Source organism: Eleginops maclovinus, chromosome 23 (genome assembly GCF_036324505.1).
Source record: "Eleginops maclovinus isolate JMC-PN-2008 ecotype Puerto Natales chromosome 23, JC_Emac_rtc_rv5, whole genome shotgun sequence".
NCBI classification, from domain to species: Eukaryota; Metazoa; Chordata; class Actinopteri; order Perciformes; family Eleginopidae; genus Eleginops; species Eleginops maclovinus.
Window position 1 is genome coordinate 25081389 of NC_086371.1, and position 20144 is coordinate 25101532.

General features: G+C 40.3%; 2 protein-coding genes across 3 annotated transcripts in view; one reads left to right on the forward strand and one right to left on the reverse strand.

Moving 5' to 3' along the window:
- Window positions 1–10678: 10678 nt before the first annotated feature.
- On the forward strand, window positions 10679–19497 carry tmem129 (transmembrane protein 129, E3 ubiquitin protein ligase). The gene is made up of 7 exons (XM_063876330.1): window positions 10679–10977; window positions 12220–12278; window positions 13604–13861; window positions 16719–16879; window positions 16956–17115; window positions 17203–17275; window positions 17866–19497. The coding sequence occupies exons 1-7, from the start codon at window positions 10773–10775 to the stop codon at window positions 18048–18050; spliced, it is 1101 nt and encodes a 366-aa protein (XP_063732400.1). The 5' UTR covers window positions 10679–10772; the 3' UTR covers window positions 18051–19497.
- atoh8 (atonal bHLH transcription factor 8) overlaps window positions 18636–20144 on the reverse strand; it is a 15637-nt gene continuing 14128 nt past the window's right edge. For both annotated transcript variants that reach the window (XM_063876332.1, XM_063876331.1), the window contains one exon: window positions 18636–20054. In XM_063876332.1, the coding sequence (XP_063732402.1) occupies window positions 20049–20054 (6 nt within the window). In that variant the 3' untranslated portion in view covers window positions 18636–20048. The remainder of the gene's footprint in view (window positions 20055–20144) is intronic.

The following is a 20144-nucleotide window of genomic DNA, read 5'->3' on the forward strand; positions in this document are numbered from 1 at the left end:
TGTGTTACAGAGTTGCAGCTCATCCCTGACAACAGAAGCCTCAGATTGATTATAATAAGGGGAAATATGAAGGGTAAAATTCAAGTTTGGTCTGGAATTAAGTTATTGGACTTTTTTTAATCAACTAAGATTTGTTAGAATATGTTTTCAACTTTGTTCGACTTAATTTAATAATAATTTTATTTTCAGGTGCTCAAAGACACTTCACAGTGGTATCTGCACTGAATTTATTATACATATATTATTATAAGTGGGCTTATTAAAACATGAATACTGAGTGATATATTCTCACACATATTTAAGAAGTACAATATAAGACAATGCAAGTTTCAGGTGTGAGCCATACTCCTTTATACTTTTTCTATTCGCTGAAAAAGCCTCCCATACCCATAACCATGCAAGGCTTTATTAATGTCATTTTCAATATGGGATTCCAAATGAAATTAAAATAGAATACGTCTAATTAAAACGTACTATTAAGGAGAATCAGATGAGTAGTGCTCGAGAATTAAATAATAATATTAAAGGAACTGTATTAATAGTTTGCACTTTTTTGTGGGGGTGGGTGTGCATTTCATTGTTTATGGTAGTAATGAAAAGCGAAACTGATGTCTGTGTATCATCTCTGGATCAACTTAGACTGTTCTATATTCTCTGCCCCTCTTTGTGCTGCCTGCTTCATCCAGAATGTTCCATTTGCTCTTCTCAGACCTTTATTCTTCCTGTTATAGCTCAGTGTCAGGGACAACATTTATGGATATCTGTTGGTCTTTTCTTCAGGTGATATTAATAGGTGATTGTGTCACAGCTTCTATTGGATTTGGTTTCTACTGGCACAGGACTTAACACCATTTATTTATACTGGATTATTCTCAATGAAAAAAATGCAATCAGCAAAAAGAAGTAAATCAGAAACAAATTTACGTATTTCTTTCCAATAGCCAATTGTGTGTCCATATGGAAATAGTGTACCTCTTCTTCACGTGTAGCAATCAGACTGTGGAGAATGACTAATATTAAAACAAAGCGTCATGTTTCATCATCTAAAAGCTTGTGGAGTGTTGAGTCTGTCTACCTTCAGTTGTTCACAATGATAATTATTATCAACTGATACATTTTTAAAAATACTAGGAATATAAAAAAACTCAAATGATTATTATTTATTTTCCTGACATGTACAGTATACTGTTGACTTCATCTGCATTACTTGCACTCTGGTCTTGCACTATTTCTATTTTATTTTCTATTGTTTTATGTCTTATATAACATATTGCCTTGTTGGAGGAGCTCAGGACTCGAGATGTTCATTCATATGACAATAACGCCTGTGAATCTTGAATTCGTTTTATAGTCTGTGTGGACAATACTTAAAAAATTACTTGGCCAATTAGGATGTTGGAGTGGTTAGGGGGTTATTGACAGTGTTGTGCCAGTTCACAGCTTTTCTGAACTAGTTCAAGTTCAGTTCATACATGCTCAAAGTGAACAGTTCACGTTCAAAGTTCACAATTTTAATTCTGAACTAGTTCAAAGTTCAGTTCATTTCACTTTTTTCGTGAGATATTCAAATAAATACTTTTTTTCACACTACGAGCTAGAAATCACTATACGTTCTTTGAAACTGTTCATTGTAGACATTTGCTCATAACACTGCTATTGTTGGTTTCTTAACAGGTGCTGAAACTTGTAGCAATACAGACAAGATAGACCAGTTCTATACTTAGTGCAATGAAATCTACTAGCATTCAATTAAATAAAGAATATATAATAGGAAATATGAATATATGATTTGATATATATGATATTATATATACCTATGTGTGTGTATGAAATGAGCAAAACTCTTGAATTGCATTCACACTGGATGGATGTTTTAATTCAATGTGCCGTTTCAAATTCGAGAAGGACGTTGTCGATGTCCTAACTTGTTTTTGCTGCGCAGGTGGACACATCTTACACAGGAAGGAAAGATTTTTGCCGTCGGGGTCTTGGTTTGCAAGAGTGTAAAATTGTTTTAAATGTTCGTGAGGAGAATCGGAGTCCGTCTCCGTGCCATCACTTCCACTAGCCATCTTGTTTTTTTTTTTTTTAAATCGCAGCGCTTTCTCTCACTCTCGTCATTGGTCTCTCTCTCTCTCTCTCTCTCTCTCTCTCTCTCTCTCTCTCTCTCTCTCTCTCGAGCCTCCAGCCCTCCGCGCTCTCGGCGTTGCTATGCCTAAGCCGCTCTGCTGCAATTCATCATGGGTAACGTCGTGCGGAAGCCAGTACGTTTCAACTATTCAACTCAACTATTCTCAGCCGGACACTACGTTGCCCGCAATGCATTGCGCATACAGTGCCAAAACTATCTCTGCGTTGATACATGATTTAAGCGGCACCTACAGGAGGGAGGAACTTTCTCTCTCGTTGCGTTTCAAAAGAGAAAACAGATGTCACACAGTTTTCAATGGAAAACAAATGCCAACGTTCATTTACAGTGATGTCTGCCGTTCATGACACATAATGTGAACTAATTCACGTTCAAGTTCTTTATTGAAAAATGTGTTGCGTTCAGTTCAACGTTCACGAAAAAATGAGCGTGTTCAATGAACGCGTTCTTTTGAACTCGTTCACGCACAACACTGGTTATTGAGTATGCTGAGTCCACTTCTGCCATTTCAACATCAGAAATGTCAGCTTTAACAGGAAATGCCAATATCTCTCTGTGGACTGATTTTGATTAATTTTGGGTCGATTTGGAATATTTAGAAGACTCTGGATTATTTGGATTGGACAGATTGTCTATTTATTTGAAAAAGAATTGTCCACAGTACATATAATAACTATCTTTTTTTCCTCTCGATATCCAATGGTAGTCAAAATCAGACCACAGAGAGTACAAATAGGTTCCATTTTTGATCCTGAAAATGTCAGAAATGGGCATCATCCTCAATAATTGAATCCTAATCAGCCTGGTCATATTTTATAGTTTTGTCCATAAGGGTTCAAACTAAAGACACAGCCACGCAAAAAACGCGGCATGTGTACGGCTCCTTATGCAGGGGTGTAGTGGTGCCAGAGCGGTGCTCCGGCATTCTTTATCACAAACCATCTGGCACAAAAACTGTCCGGACTGAGATGCACCTCTAGGAATCCAAGTGGAATTTCAAACCACCATCCAATTTGATTTGAATTTGTAATTGGGATTTTCATGTGTGTGTGTGTGTGTGTGTGTGTGTGTGTGTGTGTGTGTGTGTGTGTGTGTGTGTGTGTGTGTGTGTGTTTAATCTGCTGGAAAGCACAAATACTTTGACCTATTGCCCAGTGGTGTGCCTCCAGGGCCCCTCTAACATGTTTTAAATTATTTCCAATAGTCTATTCTGTCTCTTGGTTGCGATGCGTCCAGTAATGGATGTTAATGTTATCATATTAGGGAAACGGAGCTCCACGATGGTTTTTGCCAGAAATAAGACTGGACAGACTCCACTTTCAGCATTACCCCCCATGGCGATAGAACAGGACTTGTTATTGGAACTAAAAACTAATATTGCAGCTGTGAAAGGAGACTTGTTGAATTGTGTTATCTGGGTTTCTTGCTTTAGTAACGGCAGTCATTCTCGCTACATCAGATACTGTGTCTGTGTTGCAGCGCCCTGTTATACTGCGCTTCAGTATTAACGGTTTCTATAGCTGTGATGTCATAATGATGGTATTAAGAGGTGGGGCGGTGGTGGCAAAGTGGTTAAGCAAAGTGGTCAGGGGCTTGGCCTGGGAACTGGAAGGTCACTAAATAAACCCACGACTTGACTCCCAATGTAAGTTTCTAATGATTTTATTGACTTAGAAATGATCGTATTGCTTCTGCTAAGAATGAAATAGTCTGTTCCACTGCGCACCAACATGTTTCAAATGAGAATAAGATGTAAAAATCAGATTTAAATCCGTCAATAAATGATATACAAACTTTCTGTCATAACCTTTAGAATAAAGATGTCAAATATATGGAGATGAGCAGATTACTATTTATTTGAATTAATGAATGTGTACACTGTAAATGCTTAACAATCTTGTGTGTTCATTAACATTCGTCCTCTTTAAATGTTCCTAATTTCTAGGAATTTCTCAAGAGTCATTTGCGTTCATTTCATTATATAAATATTTTATTGTCAATTATAAGTTGCGCACAGTGAACAGGAGACTTTAGAAACGTGTGACATTCGTCATAACCATAAAGAAATAAAATACATAGAGATGAGCAGATTATTATTTCATAATTTATTTTTGGATCTGCTTTAGGATGTTTATATTTACAGTGGTATGCAAAAGTTTGGGCACCCCTCTGAGATTTCATGACAATTTGCTTTTCCTTTATAATAGAAGATCACAGCAACAACATTTGTTTTCCTACAAAGATGTAGACGTTTTAGTGTTTTCCAGACCAAAATTCTTAGGGTAGCATTACATAGTTTTATTATAATAAAATAAAATGCAAAAAATGGGATGTGCAAAAGTTTGGGCACCCTTATAAATAGCATTCATTTCAACACCTGTACGGATTTATAGCTGACAGGTTGCTGCACAAAATTGCTTTGATTAGCTCATTAGACCTTCAATTACAAAGACAGGTGGAACCAATCATGAAAAAGGCTATTTAACATAGGTAATAGCTGGCTGTGCCTGGCCTAGGTTCTTTCTTAGGGAGTGGCAAGATGGGGACCTCAAAACAACTCTCCACTGACCTGAAAGCTAAGATAATCCAACATTATAAATTAGGAGAAGGGTACAAAAAATGATCTGACAGGTTTAAACTGTCTGTCTCCACAGTCAGAAACGTAGTTGTGAAATGGAAGGCCACAGGAACAGTCCGTGTGAAGGAAAGATGTGGTAGGCCGACAAAAATAGGGGAAAGGCACAGGCGAAGGATGGTGAAAATGGTCACAGAGAAGCCACAGACCACCTCCAGAGAACTACAACAACATCTGGCTGCTGATGGTGTAGTTGTTCACCGTTCCACAATCCAGCGTACTTTGCACCAGGAAGAGCTCATTGGAAGGGTGATGTGCAAAAAGCCTTTCCTGAGTGTTAATCACAAGAAGAGTCGCATGAGGTATGCAAAAGCACATCTGGACAAGCCAGAAGCATTTTGGAACAAAATACTGTGCTCAGATGAGACCAAGATTGAGTTATTTGGTCATAACATGAACAGGTATGCATGGCGAAAAAAACACACTGCATTCAATGAAAAGAACTTGTTGCCCACTGTAAAATTTGGTGGAGGATCTATCATGTTATGGGGCTGTGTGGCTAGCACAGGTACTGGAAAACTTGTTAAAGTTGAGGGCCACATGAATTCCTTACAGTACCAGGAGATTCTTGACAAGAATGTTCTAGAGTCAGTCACAAAGTTGAAGCTACGCCGGGGTTGGATTTTTCAGCAGGACAATGATCCTAAGCACCGATCAAAATCCACCAAGGAATTCATGCAGAAGCACAGGTACAATGTTCTGGAATGGCCATCCCAGTCCCCAGACCTTAACATCATTGAAAATGTATAGATTTATTTGAAGAAGGCTGTCCATGCACGGAGGCCAAGAAACCTGACTGAACTGGAGACGTTTTGTGTGGAAGAATGGGCCAAAATACCACCTGCCAGGCTTAAGGGACTTGTCTGTGGCTACAGGAGGCGTCTACAGGCCGTTATTGCAGCAAAAGGAGGCAATACGAAATATTAATGGAATTATTTCTTAGGGGTGCCCAAATTTATGCACATGCCTATTTTTGTTTGAATGCACATAAACATGTTTCTGTTTGACCAATAAAAGTTATTTCACTACTGAGATGTTTCTGTTACCATAAGGTATAACATATGTTAAAATGAAGTTGCTGCTTCAAAAGCTCAGCAAGTGACAAACTGATGCAGTGGTTTTCCTAAGGGGTGCCCAAACTTTTGCATACCACTGTAATACATGTTAGTTAATACATAGCATTAATGTTCTCAATTATCTGGTGTGGCATTTCAATTCTACATCAAATGTTCCTGATTTCTTAATTTCGTCCTTGACACTTTTGTCTCTAATGTATTTATCCATAACTCTAAGAAATGTAACAGTTATTTTTAATTAAATCAACCCCCCCCCCCCGCCCCTAATTTGAAGGGAACAAGACCCTGGACATTTTTTCCTTCCAAACGGAAATTAAATGTTTTTTTTTTACTTGATTGCAGAAATCTGCAATCAGTGCGGGCAAACCGAAGCAGATGTTGCACTCGGAGGAAACCCCGTGTGGATTTGGAAGGAAAAAAGACCCGTGGCAATCTACCCTTAATATGCCCTAGATACCACCCGCTACAGTTTTTCATCGTTTGCAGTTAAATGCTAAAATGCGGGAAAACCTGGAGAAACCCTGCGTCACAGTTCACTTACTGAACGCTCCTGCAGATGTTGGAGATGACTTTTCCAACAGACCTAAATAATCTGCAGATGGGGCAACACATTTGAGGAGGTTCTAGCAGGTGATTTTTGACGGACCAGGCAATAAAACCTCCAGTTCGTGGGTCCTTTAAAGCCAAAAGGGCCAGGACCATATCTGGAGAGCCCTCATTCTTGCACAAGAGCTGGTAAACAGTCTTGTCAAGGTCAGCGAAGGTTGTTGGGGTGGTTTTAAAGTCCACGCCCTCCACTGCAGCCCAAATGCTATCAAAGAGGCTCTGAATGATGCCCCCGAGGTCCACAAGAGTGTGGGTCACTTTAGATTTCTTGAAGGCTCGTGTCACGAGCTTCTCCACAAAAATCTGAACAAAGACTCTATTCAAATCCCGCTTTCTGTCTACGTCGTCCTTCAAACGATTGGCAGTTGTCTCCTTACAAACCGAGGCTGGCTCCAAAGCCTCGACCCTCTTAACCAAGGCCTCTGACTGAAACGGAGCGTAAGGCCCCATGATGGCCTGTTGGACCCTTTGACTCTGGGTGCCGACCTGAGTGTTCACAAACCAGCTCATCAGTGACACAAAACGCCACGACTGATTGCGGATTTCCGCGTGCATGGCGGCATGCGCCTGAGGAATGGCCAACGTCCCGACAGACGAGTGCCTAGCAGGCTGCGGGAAATCACTCTGTGACATACCACTAGCTACATGTCTGTACAACATGTCGATTAGTGCCTGAGTAAACACTACGTGCTTGACACTGGAGCTGTCCTTGAACCTTTTAGAGATACTAATTTCTTTTCCCCCCTGTTCACCTCCCTCAGTTTCGAGAAGAACGCCTACACTTTTCATCAGTGAGATCATGGACTTCTTAGTTTCCGCTTTGGGGTCTGAGTGGAATTTGTTTTTGAGCTTCACCACCATGCGATGAATCCAAGCCTTGGCAAAACGCTTTGCCAAGCAGTTCTTGACCTTCAGATTTATGCCCCGCTTGCATTTGCTCTTCTGGTTCTGTTGACCGGTAGACTTGTCAACATCCGTCTCCTCCAAATTCTCCTCATTCTCGGTCAGAAGGACTGCGATGTCCTCCGCGGTGTTCGCGATCTCCAGATGGCTCTCCTCTTGCAGCAGTTCAAAAACCTCATCATGCAAATCTTCCAGGACGGGATCGGTGATTTTTCTCACCTCCTGGTCAAGGATTTCTTCCACGGATTTTTGGTTCCGGATGTCAATGACTGAGTCCCCTGAGGAACTCTGCCCCTGGCTTCCTAGTAGGAAGGAAATCACTGAGAGCGGTGACGCAGATCTGGACTCCTTTTTATCCACCAATGGTTCCTCCACGGGGACGAGACCCAATCTCCTAACACGTGTTCTACGGCGGCATCTCCCAATTCTAATTTTCCCTGAAAATGCCTTCAGCATTGTGCAGGTGTGCTCCACCATAACGTTGAGCCTGCGGGGGGGAACAACGCCCTCAGCATTGTGCATTGGGGTAGAGAGGGCAGAGTTCACGCTCTCTGTCACCTCTTTGCTAATGACAGCTGTTAAAAGCTCCAAGCTGTCGTTCTCGATCTGGCTCTGAACGTCCAGAGCTTGGGCAAAACTCTGGGAGAGCGCGTCCCCCAGACTGGACCTGATGCTCTCCTCAGAGACGGACCTCTTCATGCCCATAAGAACAGACAAAATGGCCTTAGTTAGGGACGTCACAATCTCCAGTACAAGATCTGCCACTACGATTAAGGTGGCGTCATCAGGTGTGCCTGATCTTAACAGAAGCCACTGATCTCCTGTCATCCCTTTAATAAAGGGCTCAATAATAAGGAACAGAGTCACTCTGAGATCTGGCATTTCTCCCTGTTGTTTGCTCATGGTCATTATAACTGTATTAATGCACTAACCAGCTATTTAAACAATAATGTTATTAATGATTTTTAAATATCTAGATATTTTAAAAAGGATGTGGATTATTGTGAAATATCTTACAATGTCTAAAATAATGTGGATTGTATTTAAATGTCCTGATATTCAAAGACTAATGTGGATTATTTGCAATGCTGTGTGGAGTACTAAATTGAACAAACTGATCTGTAGGTAAGAACCAGAAGACTGACTGACAGGGAGGAACTGCTCCCTTTGCAGGAAAATATACTGACGTCATTCTGAACATCTATGTCTGATCTTCAAAGCCCAAAGCAATCTTGATCGTGACGTCATAGATCAAAGCAACAGCGATCGCTAAGCCCCGCCCACCAACACGAACGGAGCTTTACAACTGTTGCTTGGCAACCGATTCCAATTGTAACTATGTTTATTTAAAACCTTAATTTACACGTTTTAAGTCTTTTTTCTTGCATTTATTTGCACACTATCCCATCCAACAGCTAAATAAACAATAACCTGCTATGTAGCATCATTTCTGACATAGAAGGGACTCATACAGAAATATACAGGATTACAAAGGATAGATCCTTTTATCAAATTTAGTCAATGATCAGGCAAAAACAGAATGCCTGTGACCTTTGATCCAGTGTTTTTTAATTTGGAAAAGGCATATGATATGGTTTGGAAGGAAGGATTATTTATTCAATGAAATATGCTGATAATAGTAAAACATATAATTGGTTAAATTCTTTTTATTTGATAGATTAATTAAAGTGACAAACAGGGCAGCAGTATCAGGATATTATGTAGAAAATGGAAAACCTCAGGGAAGAATTATTAGTCCAATATTCTTTTCCATTACGATACATGACGTTTTTTCACAGGTATAAGGAAATATCGGACGGTCATTGATGGCTGACGATGGGGCTCTGTGGAAAAGAGGAAAGACCCCCCATCACATAAAAGAGACAACAGGCTGGTAGTGAAGTGGATTCAAGTTTTCCATTAATAAAACTAAAACAGTATTATTCACAAGGAAAAGAAGGATTGTTACTCCGTACAGATGTATGGGCAAAGGATAGAACAAGTGAAAGTGTTCAGATATTTAGGTATGTGGTTGGATGAGAAATTAACATGGAATGATCATATTACTAAAATAAAAACTAAGTGTAAAAAGATATTGAATGTAATGAGAGGTTTGACAGGATCAACATGGGGAGCCAGCAGATCTGCTATAAAAACATGTATGTGTCGTTGATAAAATCAGTGTTTGATTATGGATTATGGAGTGTATTGTTCAGCTGCAAAAAAAAACAAAAACCGCATTTTAAAAGTTGGATGTAATACCACCTTTGAGACTTTGCTGTGGTGCTTTCAAACGACACCTGTGTCAGCTCTCCAGGTTGGAGGGGGGAAATGCCATTACACATTTAGTTAGCAGTGAAGAAAACATTATTGGGCAAACCTTCGACAGAAGATCCTCATCCAACCAAGGTACTTCTCATATGTTGTGAGACAAAGATAACATGTTTGGCATGGATTAGTGAGAGAGAAGCTAAGCATTGTACGGGGAAAGTTTTAAACCTACAGTTCTACCAGTACGCCACCCTGGCTGTTTCCCTCAATGTTCACAAAGTTTAATTTTCTGGAGAAAATGAAGCGGCAAAAAGGTCTTGGCGACATCGCAGCTTTGGTTGAAGAACGATTACAACCAGTAAACCAGTCATATGCCCCAGTATATACCGATGGGTCAAAAGATCCTAACACAGGGAACACAGGCTGTGCATTTACTATACCAACAGAGAGTTGAGAGGATGGCAGCAGCATTGCACTGGATAGAAGAGATGCAAATCAAAAAGATGATTCTTTGCTCTGATTCATGTGCAGCAACAATGTCACTTCAGTCATTTACATCCAATGACATTTATGAAACACTATGCAGATTAAGGATTAGAACTATTGAGATAACATTGAAATGTAGACACATTAGCCAGGCAGTCTCTCAAACATGAGTGAATAAATAATAAAAAGAAATGTCTTCAAGGAGTGACAACACAGGAAACACAGGAGGAAACCTTTATGCATTGCAGCCAGAAGAAGATACTGTATTAACAAGATTATCTAGGATATACACGACTGAACAAAACATTACATTTAGTAGGAAAACATCAGGACTATGTGAACACATCGAGGGAAAGTATAGTTCTGTATTGTGGCAAATAGAGAAACCAGGAAGATTGCTGTTGATTGAATAACCGAATTAGACATTGGGTCAGGAAGACTATTATATTATTCAAGATAAACGGAGTCAATTAAATGGGGTTTCTTTTTGGGGATGGTGGGTGGATCACTCAGGTCCACACTCCAATACCGTAGGTGGCGGTAATGCAGCTGTAACGGTGGTTGCCAGTGAAGAAGAAGAAACACTAGAAGACAGAGAAAAAGAACACATAATTCTCTATGTGGATTTGGTGGACCTAGATGAAGAATGGAGAGTCCGGAGTTAAGTTTTACTCTGGCGTACATCGTGTTCTCTCTCTGCTTCGTGTTTACGCCCAACGAGTTCCGTTCCGCCGGTTTGACCATCCAGAATCTGTTTTCGTCCTGGCTGGGGAGTGAAGATGTGGGCTTCATTCAGTACCACGTCAGGCGGACCAGCATTACCTTACTGGTTCACTCTGCACTGCCTTTAGGTGACATCTAACATTCAGACACAAAATCAGTGGGAAATGAGCGAGCCAATCTCGCTTAAATGTCGCGTTACTGACAAATACAGAAGCAGTTACTCACACACAGTTTACCTGCAGTGCTGCTATATGCAGCTCAGAGAGTCATATAGTGAACCCGGAAATGTTGAGGACCCCAAAGTTTGATGTTAGAAATGTATAGTAGGGGTCCCAAACTCATAGAAATTGCTGAAAGCTAACTTGCACATGTTGGGCAATTGGCAAGAATTACCATTATAGCCAATGTGGACAATAGTTCAAATATGGATTGGCTGAATTGGACAATTCTGGAGTGGTTTAGGGGTTATTGAGAATGAATAATTGTCCACAGTAGAGACAATAATGTTCATAATAATGCTCACTATATCTAATGATTGCACTACTCATGGTAGTGAAAATTAGCCCACCGAGAGTACAGATTTGGCCACTTTCTGGTTAAAACTGCCATTTGCGATCCTAAAAATGTCAGAAATGGACTCATTAATCCCTCAAACAACTCCAAAATTGTCCAAATCAGCCAAGCCATTTTTAAACTATTGTTTGCATAGGCTATAATGCCATTCATAACTACTTATGCTGATTCTGCAAATTGTCCAACATATGCAAGTTAGCATCCGGCAGTTTCTATGTGCTGGGGACCCGCACTTTACATTTCTAACATCTAACTTCAGGGTGCTCAACATTTGACTAGATCAAAGTCAACTTTATTGTCAATCTGTCAGTTTGTGTGTTAGGACAGAGGGAGTGAAATACTATTGCCCACAATCCCGTCGATATAAAAATGTTAAAAAAGATTACATATACATACACAATATACAAACACATATACAGGGAGGGGAGAGAGTTCAGCCTCCTGACAGCCTAGTGAATAATAATAATGTTGCGTCACTGACAAATACTGAAGTCACTCACAGTTTACCTGCAGTACAGCTATATATCAGAATATATCAAATGAACAAACTCATTGGTTGGTTTGGTTTAAACTACATTCCATTTTATACTTTAGCCACGGTCATTCACAAACCGAAAACAGGACCTGATAGCGTCATGTGTGCTTAGATACAATAACGTGTGTGTGTGTGTGTGTGTGTGTGTGTGTGTGTGTGTGTGTGTGTGTGTGTGTGTGTGTGTGTGTGTGTGTGTGTGTGTGTGTGTGTGTGTGTGTGTGTTTGTTCCTAACCCTGGAACTAATCAGTGTCATCTCTGCAGGTTACTATTTGGGAATGTGCATCGCTGCTCCAGAAAAGAACCTGGGATCCATTCACCAGGTCAGCCTGCCTCTAATGTCTGTCTGCAGAACACACTCGTATCAGTCGGAAAACAGGCATTACCCTTTGGCCAACAGTTTAATATCCCATTATTCAGACTAAAGATTGACCTTATAGTTGTCATATTTCTGTGTTGACTAATTTTCATGAAATGACAATATGGTCTAGATCCACATTAACATAAATTAAGCGCTTTTTCTCTAATGCCAAGTAGTGGACACAGGAAGTGGTGCAATGTTAGTAATATCTATTGCATTTCGGGCAAATGACTCCCCATGCAATAAGAAATGTGCCCCCTGCCTCAACCGCCGTCCCTCAAGCATCACCAATGCATGTGAATGTGCGAGGCGGCGCCCATCGCTGCTTGTTGATGTAGGTATTAGTATTACTCCATCAACCATTTTAAGTTATATATTTGTATGAATATTTAAATTAGTTTACATTTTAAATGTTTTTTCCCCTTTAATATCAATATGCATTGATATCTTTTCTTTTTTTTATGCATGCTTCTGGAGAGATTTTAAGCTGTCTTTGGCTCTTTGCTGTAACTTTTGTAAATGTCCCCTCTGTGGGGTTAATGAGGGTATTCTGATTCAGATTTTTCGGGCTGTCAATCAATTACGATATTAATAGCAATTAATCACATGATTTCCATAGTTACCTTGAGATCAATCGCAAAATAATCGCACATTTTTTATCTATTCTAAAATAGGTATTTTTCAAGTTTTTCAATCCATTTATCAAAATGGGAGCGGACAATATGATTACTTTTCTGCAAAATGTATATGCATTATAACAGCTACAATTCAAAACAAAGTTTATTTTACTTTAAGGTTATCCGACTGCAATCTGTAGCCACAAAGCCAAGTGCATTTACTTAAGTATTGCACTTAAGTAAAATCTTGAGTAATTTAATTTAATGCTATTTTTAACTTCTACCCAGCTACATTTTAGATGCCAATATTTTATATTTGCTCCACTACATCTGACAGCTTTTAGTTACTCTACAGATTCAGATTATTAGCGCAATTAACACGTTAACTTTGACACCCCTATTAGATTTTATTATTCATTTAGACATTTGTATTTATTTAATGATATTCTTTGTGGCAATATTTTTTTTTTTTATAATCGTATGTTTTGCCGGTAATAACAAAAGTTAGGGATTTTATCAAACAATGCTTTAAGAGGTTGTTTTGTTTCTGCTTCAGCAATTCAATGTACAATCTTTAGCCTGCATATCTCCTGCTCCTGGTGTCATATGGAGCAGCGTCCTCAGACTGCATCTCTGGTCTCAGATATGTTGGCCTGTTTTGTTTCACCAGGTGAGTGACAGCTGGAGAGCATTCCTCCTTCTCTCACTGTGCATCCAGTTGACCAGCTGGACACTAGTCATCTACTGGGCCCGTCGTCGCTGGCACAACCATCCAATCAGCCGGGCCCTGCAGTCCCACATACAGCCTCCTCACTCGGGCTGGGGCTCTGTGGCAACCAGCGTCAACGATGAGTTCAGACGCATCGACAAGTTTGCTACAGGGGCCCCTGGAGCCAGAGTGATCGTCACTGACAGCTGGGTGTTAAAGGTGAGTAAATGCCCGCCCAGCTGGGTGACGTCATTTGATCTGATCTGATCAATAAGGCTTCATCCGCAGTTCTTCATTAAGGTTGACCCTTACATGAAAATCTCATCCCCATGGCGATACACATTGAGTCCATTTGGCACAGGGAAAGTTTGGACACAGCAGCAATTCCTGGCCTTGACCTCCGACTTGACCTGACTTCACTGAGTTCACTAACCCTCTATATTATTTTAAGGTCACCTATAATGCAAAATCCACCATTTCATGTCTTTTCTACATAAACATGTGTCCCCTAACCATCCACCTTATCACCTGGATCTCCTCCTAGAGCACCATTGTGTTGTTTGGAACCACTTGACAATAAGACTACCCTTATAAACGGTTTATGAATAGTTTGTAATTCATTTATTAGTTAGGTTGTGAACACTTTATTAATCATTTATAAGCTTTTATAAGACAATAGGTAAACCAAACATCAAGATGGATGGGGGAGAATCAGTGAACAACAGATACCAAGGATGCTGGCTGATGAAGTAGAATTAAGCTGGTAGCCGATATAAGGCTTAGTCATCTTGCCAAATAGTGAGCCTGTGTTGATGTATGAAAACTATGTTAGAAGTGGTTTATAAATGGTTCTTAATGAGTAATGAACTGTTTACATCCTCATTAATAACCCAATTATAAACCCTTTATGAATCCTTTATCAGGGTAGTCTGTTTTTTTAACCAATCATTTGACAGGGGGCGTGGCCAGCAGCAGCTCATTAGCATTTAAAGCTACAGACACAGAATCAGAACTTTTGGAACAGGGCTGAAACAGAGGGGTTTATTAGAATCAAATTTCTACTGAAAAATCCTGATATCTACTTTTTTATGGATTATACTTTGATATTATTTTCTGGCAGAATCTGTTTAATTAATTCACACATTTCTCCCACAGTGGACTAAGTGATACCAGAACTTTCAGTATATTCTTTTGTATTTAAAGAGGTGTTTTGTGATTTGTTTAGGGCTGTGGCTTTAACTAGGTCTGAATGAGAATTATTGCAAAAGGGGTGTGATTTATACTTTTTATTTTGTTACATGTACTCTTTATAGGGTTTGACCAGACTCCAAATATTCAAATTGTCAGGCTAGACCAGCACCCAACGACTTAAACATCATCAACATAAAAAGTGGCATCCCAGATGGGAGGACAAACAATAACAAGGCAAAACAAACCTCACAATAAAAACTAGTGGTGTCTGCACATCCAAATGTATCAACACACAGAAGGGACATCTCTAACAAGGAACAGAGAACCCCTTAACGAATGGAAAACAAAGGTTGTTTATTGATAAATGAATACTTTATCAAACTAATTACAGATGGCTCTGAGTGGGAGAGGATTTCTATGGAGAAACTCTGCCCTCTGGTGGTAATGAGGCAGAAGGACCAGCGCACTCTGAAACAAGCTGCAAAAGAAACGAGACACTGAAGTGTTACTCCCTCCCAGATCCACTGTACCACACAGAGTAGTTTAAAAGTCCAGCGCCTCACTCTTCCAGCTGTGGCCCCCTTTGCTCCTTGTTGTCTAGGCGTTGGATGTGATTGGGGGTAGGTGCATCATTGCAGTAAATGCTCTGCTGGATGAAGATGACAATGTTCCAAACTGAGCGAACAGGTCAAAGAGTTGGTACAAAACAGTCAGATTTAACATAAGTACAAACCCGAAAGCGGCAAAGGGGGTGGCAGCTTCAGCGAACCATTGTGGATCGACCTTTGGAAATGATCGGGCTGGATCAAATGTGGCCTTTGCCCAGGAGTTTGAAAATAAATGCTGGTATTTGTGGATTACTATAGATGCGTGGAAATTATTCTACTGAGAGGCCACTGCCCAGACCATATCACAGTGGCTCACCTGGGGGAGTGCTAAAGGAGTCATTTCTCTGCTGTTTAGAGCTAGGTAATTGTATTTACATTCACTCATGCTTCTTTATGTTAGAGATGTAGATTACAGGTCTCCAGCACATAGAAACCGGATGCTAACTTGTATATGTTGGGCAATTTGCACAATTAGCATTAGTTGCATTAATTAGCATTATAGCCTTTGTAAACAATAGTTAAAAAATGGCTTAGCCCATTTGGCCAATTATTCACACAAGCTTGGGCTTCAATACAAGTTCATCTAAATCAGGGGTGTCCAAACTATGGCCCAGGGGCCAAATGCGGCCTGTTGTCAATTTTGAATTGGCCTTGTGCTTTTCTTATATTGTACTTCTTAATATATATGTAAACAGGTATTCATGTGTTAATAAGCCCACTTTTCAAATATATTCAGTCAATTAAAGTTGAAAACCTTTTCTAACAAATATAAGTTGATAAAAAAGCCTAATAACTTATTTACATAACAAGCTTGGAGTACACCCTTCATATTTACAATTATTATAGTCAATCTGAGACTTCTGTTGTAAGGGATGAGCTGCCAACCCTTTGAGTAACACAATAAAGTAAACCCTACGGAGAGCTGAGATGGAGGCTGTGTTTTCATAAAGCATATTCAAGTATGAAGCATACCTACACCTACATTTGATTGGTTTTGCTAACTTCTAACTTAACTTAAGAGGCAATATACCTCACCTTTAGTGAGGGGCCCAGCCCTTTGTATGTTTTCTGTATGTGGCCCTCAGTTGCAACAGTTTGGACACCCCTGATCTAAATGAAGACTTCAGTAAACCATTCTGAAATGTGCAACTCTCCTACCTGTCTCAGGCGGTTGGTGTTCAGTTTCAATGTTGACGGTATTGTTACAATTCTTGCAAAACAATAAATAATAAGAAACATATTTGATCCACATGGTTGATCCTCTCTGGCTTCTGCAGGTGACCACCTATCATGTCTACATGGCCTTACAGATGGAATGTCATGTGACAGTGACAGATTCTCGCCAGCACCAGCTGACTCCAGACTCCGCCTCCCCTGCACAGATCCTCACACTGACTGTGGGCAGCATCAACCCGGCTGTCAGACCCTTCGATATCAGGTGTGTGTGTGTGCGTGAGTGCGTGTTGGAGTGTGTGTGTTTGTGTAACTAAAAATCACTTTTTCACTGTTTCCAGGCTAATCTCGACAGAGTATGCAGAGCTCAGGGAGAAGCTCCATGCTCCCATCAGAAACTCTGCCAATGTAGTGATCCACCAAACCATGACCGAACTCTTCCTGGAAACCTTTAGGGCTCAGGTGGATCTCAATCACCCATACACACTCCCCAGTGGACAGGTACACTACTGTTTGTGTGTGTATGCAACTGCTGTGCTAATATCCTGCCAATGCAACCTTATACAGGGGGGTGTTGTCTCTCCACAGGAGGTAGAACCCTGTATCGGCTGTATGCAGGTACCAGCCAACACCAAGCTGGTCCGGCTCTGCCACACAGAAGGTGAGGAGAGATCAGAACGCTTTATTTATCCCTTAGGAAATTAAACAAGTAAACAAGTGGCTGAATAGGACTACAGAAGTTGTTGAGGACGCATTTTTTACAATATTCCAAAAGCCTATGAAGAAATCACATTGCTTTTTTGTCGAGGGAACCCATGTGCAGCTTACGTCCGGGTCAGCCTACAGAAATACGTCATCCCTGTGGCGCTTTATATTTGCGATGTATAAAAGGGTCGGTGGGGGGGAAGGTTGGGGTTTAAATGGTTATTTAGGGAGTCAACAAGGAAACCTACATCACCAGAAACATACATTTTGGTAGAAAAGTGAGATAGATCATTTTCTTGAGGTTTAAACGGCTGGGATCAAAATGATCCCTGAGGATAAAGGGTGTTAAGTCAATCTGAGGATAACAGGACAGTTAAAGAATGAGAGTGTGTGTGTGTCTTAGCCAAGTAATGTTCCCATGCCCTGTGCACATAGACCTGTTTATCCCTGCCCTTATTTCTCCAGCTCCTTTGTTGTTGTTGTTGTTGTTAGCTTTTGAGTGTATATCATTGGGTTGTGACTCTCCTGTGATGCTGTGTGTTACAGGAGCTGATACAGAGTCCGAGTGCCAGCAGTGTTTCTGCAGACCCATGTGGTGCCTGTCCTGTCTGGGTAGATGGTTTGCCAGCCGGCAAGACCAGCAAAGACCCGAGACCTGGTTGTCCAGCAGAGTCCCCTGCCCCACCTGTAGAGCCAAGTTCTGTATACTGGACATATGTGTGGTCAACTGACTGACCTAAAGACAGATCCAAAGAGACTTCCTGCTCTTTCAGTCATGTGGAGGTGTGCTTTAAGCAACATCTAGCAGACAGACCTCTGCTAAAGAAGTAGTGTACGGAACATTAGACTGACCTTGTACCTGCGCACTCTGTGCTTTCAAAAAGTAGTCGTTGTTTACAGTTACAACATCGCTCTGGTAAACATTTGCTTTAACCATAACATTGTGTAAAACATTTTGGGAGATATGATTGTTTGGTTTTTCCCTCTGTCAGATAGCACAGACCACATCAGGTACCGTGTCCGTGAGAAAACGTCCACAATGTGTTTAAGTTGGCATAAAGATTGAATGCAGGAAAAAGAAACGAGTGAAAACGTTTCCATGCCAATGTTTCATTTTCAGCCTAGGTCTTGCACTCAAAACCAAATTACTATCCCTTAATTATCAGGCAGGGATGTTCCTAGGATCAAGGTGCAACAAGGGAAACCCAGTGAATCCAGTATATTCTGGACTGATGCATGCCCATTAATGTAAGTGTGTTCAGAAATGAGCTCTGTCTATAGTAACACTCCTCACCATTCATCTCACACACATTAAGACATATTCAGTGGGCAAAAACCCATTTTAATGTTCAAGTGCAGTTACAAGGCTGCTTACCATAGCCTACGTCTGACTCCATGTTTCCTCTCATCCACAACAATCTTTTAAAAGTGTGCGGTTACAAATCAAAGTTTTACTTCCTTAAGGATGGGTCAACACTTGTGCCTTCAAATGTGTAGGGCTTAAAAACATTGTTTATTTAGCCAAAATGAGATATGTACACAGCTAACAAACCTGTTTAGCATTACGAGTATTAGTGAGTTAGTGAAACATCTGACTTGTGTTAATGTGTTGCTGAGACGGACCAAATGGTCTAAAACACATTCAACTTTATCCTGATTTGTCCATTAGAACAATGCCATTTTCATGTCAATGATCAGAAGAAAGAATGGGTTGAATATTTACTGAGGTAACCGTAGGGTGTTACAATAAGTCACAATCTGTGTTCGCAATCACTCCTCTCACTCCGCTGTCTCTGTCTCTTAAACATCGGCTAAAACAGTGTCAGGATCCTTCTCAAATCTTCAGTTTCAGGGGTTGTAAAACTTAGAGCAGTGTGGATGCTACGCATAATCCCAGTAGAACTTTGCTTTGCATAATGGGAGTGAGGATGTATCCTAAAAGTGGATATATCTCACCTTTTACTGTAACAACATTTTCTATAAAATCTGTCTCAAAAGTCCCTACCTTAAAGAGGTGGGATATTAAGTCACTCTAGTGGCCCTTCAATGTGTTTCATTATAAAAGTGTACTGTGGCCTTTGATTATCTGTTCTTACAATGTATATCAGTCTGTTGCATCAATGTGTGGTTTGTAAGAAATTACAGCGGGGTAATATATTTATAAAATATTTAAATGTATTTTTATTAGTTGTCATAATTTCAGATATTATGGTCTTTAAAGTATAGTTATATCTATTGTTAAAGAAGATGCTAAATGAATGAGCTGCTTCACCTGCAGTGATGTCCACAGTGTGAGGTCAAATTTTAGATCCTCGTTAAACTGACTGAGTCTCAGAGCGTTCTGTGACCGGACCAGCTTCCTGCTTGTCAAAAGTGTGTCTGCTGAAAAGGGAGTGTTGCAGGGAGGAAATGCATACTTATACTTTGATGCACAAGGCAACCACGGCTCGTACACAGAGTTGGAGCACAGTAAGGTAAGTAGCAGACAGCTACAGTTTAGTATTTTAGTCCCTATGTGAGTTTAAATCTCTTTTCCTGTCAGTTGAGTGTGTTGCTTGATGAACATAACCTATAAAATTCTGTTCAGATAAATATTGATACGTTTTGAGTGGGGAGAGCTATTCATGACAATAAGTATAATCCATATGCATCACTCTTTCATTTATCCACATCTGGTCGCTTGTGATGTCAGTGTTCTGCATCCTTGGGCCTTTCCACTTTCATCAGCTTCACTCCTGAAACACAAAGAGGAAAGAGTCCATCAAAACAGTCTCAGATAAAAGCTTTCTCAGTGACTGCAAGGTACTTTGGTGAAGTTTTACAGG